Below are 2,500 nucleotides of genomic sequence, written 5' to 3'. Positions count from 1 at the left end.
CTGACCCTAACTGGGCTCAGGGGCGGTCCAGGATGTCTGACCCTAACTGGGCTCAGGGGCGGTCCTCTGATTTAGTTCAAATCCAATTCCCTTTTTGAGTTTTCCCTCATTAAACAGTCCAAAATCACATTGTAAAATTGGGTAAACAGTATCATACTCACTCATTCATCTTATACAACAATTAGATGTAAACCTCATATCTGAGGCTATTATATAAACAGTGTTATGGTAATGTAGCCACACCGTCGCCCATGAGCTTCCCAAGTTGTGACAAACGGACCAGTTCATATCTGGATTCTTCACCGATCTTTTATACTTTCTCCGGAACATGAAATTTGTTCGTACCTCAAGTTCTGTGAGGTGGAAGTATTTCCTTTGTCCTCTACGAAAATCTACTCTCTCTATACTGTGTGTCCATGAGGAGATCCTCAGGAATTTACGACATCTCTCTGACCACAGCAACCTAGTTGAAGGGGGCAAGGGGGAGGCAGGGAGAGGCCAACGTCATGACACAGACATGACCAGTTTACAGAGGAGTACAGAGTGCAGTAATGTGTCCTATAAGGAGCATTGTTGGCAAATCTGATGGCCGAATGGTAATGAACATCTAGCCACTCGAGAGCACACTTACCTGCCGATCTATAAATTATGTATCCGTAATCTAGCATGGGTAGGATGGTCATCTGAATCAGGGTTAGTTTGGCAGCTGGGGTGAAAGAGGATTGATTACGATAGAGGAAACCAAGTCTAGATTTAACCTTAGCCTGCAGCTTTGATATGTGCTGAGAGAAGGACAGTGCACCGTCTAGCCATACTCCCAAGTACTTGTATGAGGTGACAACATCAAGTTCTAAACCCTCAGAGGTAGTAATCACACCTGTGGGGAGAGGGGCATTGTTCTTACCAAACCACATGACCTTTGTTTTGGAGGTGTTCAGAACAAGGTTAAGGGCAGAGAAAGATTGTTGGACACTAAGAAAGCTTTGTTGTAGAGCATTTAACACAAAATCCAAGGAGAGGCCAGCTGAGTATAAGACTGTATCATCTGCATATAAATGGATGAGAGAGCTTCCTACTGCCTGAGCTATGTTGTTGATGTAAATTGAGAAGAGCGTGGGGCCCTAGAATCGAGCCTCGGTGTACTCTCAGCAGTGGCTGAGACAGCAGATGTTATGACTTTATACACTGCAGTCTTTGAGAGAGGTAGTTAGCAAACCAGGCCAAAGACCCCTCAGAGACACCAATACTCCTTAGCCGGCCCACAAGAATGGAATGGTCTACCGTATCAAAAACGTTGGCCAAGTCAATAAAAATAGAAGCACCACATTTCTTAGAATCAAAGGTAATGGTGACATCATTGAGGACCTTTAAGGTTGCAGTGACACATCCATAACCTGAGCGGAAACCAGATTGCATTCCAGAGATAATACTATAGACATCAAGAAAGCCAGTCAGTTAATTATTGACAAGTTTTTCCAACACTTTAGATAAACAGGGCAAAATAGAAATAGGCCTATAACAGTTAGGATCAGCTTGATCTCCCCCTTTAAATAAAGGATGGACTGTGGCTGCCTTCCAAGCAATGGGAACCTCCGCAGAAATGAGAGACAGGTTGAAAAGATCAGAGACAGGCTTGGCGATGATATGGGCAGCAACCTTAAAGAAGAAAAGGTCTAAACCATCTGACCCAGATGTTTTTTGGGGGTTAAGTTTAAGGAGCTCCTTCAGCACCTCGGACACAGTGACCGCCTGCAGGGAGAAACTTTGTAGCGGGGCAGGGAAAAAGAGGGAGGAGCATCGGGGATAGTCACATCAGAAGGTGTGGGAGATGAGGAAATGTTGGACCGGCAAGGAGGCATGGCTGAGTCAAATAGGAATCCTGACTTAACGAAGTGGTGATTAAAGAGCTCAGCCACGTGCTCCTTGTCATTAACAACCACATCATCAACATTAAGGGACATGGACAGCTGTGGAGGAGGGTTTATTCTCCAGGTCGAGCAATTAACCAAATGGTTACCCGGACGATCTGCATTAACCCCCGCTTTTTTTAAACGCTGATATTATCTATGTCACTTTAACTCTACCTACATGCACACTTTACCTCAATTACCTCAACTAACCTGTACCCCCGCACATTGACTTGTTACCGGTATATAGCCTCATTATTGTTATTTTATTGTGTTGACTTCAGTTTATTTAGTATATATATTTTTTTACTATAATTTCTTAAGATTTGAAATATTAGGGTATAAATTGAGTCGTTCTGGATAATAGCATCTCCTAAATTACCCCCCCCCCCAAAAAAATGTAATGTAACTCACGACTACCACGGCATTACTACTCACCAGGGGTGTAGTGGCGCCACCTGCAGGGATGTCATGTTTCTGCAGCCTGCTCCTAGAGCCCACACCACCTCATGACCCATGGGGTCTGACGAACTCCTGACACACACACAGAGACATGCACATACACACACACAGAGACACACACACACAGAGAC

The 2,500-nt window shown here is 44.3% G+C and overlaps 1 protein-coding gene across 1 annotated transcript in view; it reads right to left on the bottom strand.

The window, feature by feature from the left end:
• LOC116375321 (F-box only protein 41) overlaps positions 1 to 2,500 on the bottom strand; it is a 52,629-nt gene that overhangs the window by 18,008 nt on the left and 32,121 nt on the right. Inside the window, exon 8 of the mRNA XM_031832680.1 lies at positions 2,346 to 2,441. Coding sequence (XP_031688540.1) covers positions 2,346 to 2,441 — 96 coding nt within the window. The remainder of the gene's footprint in view (positions 1 to 2,345; positions 2,442 to 2,500) is intronic.

Source organism: Oncorhynchus kisutch, linkage group LG9, assembly GCF_002021735.2.
Source record: "Oncorhynchus kisutch isolate 150728-3 linkage group LG9, Okis_V2, whole genome shotgun sequence".
In the NCBI taxonomy this organism is placed as follows: Eukaryota; Metazoa; Chordata; class Actinopteri; order Salmoniformes; family Salmonidae; genus Oncorhynchus; species Oncorhynchus kisutch.
The sequence above is the reverse complement of the archived record's forward strand: the minus strand, read 5'-3'. Positions and strand labels throughout refer to the sequence as shown.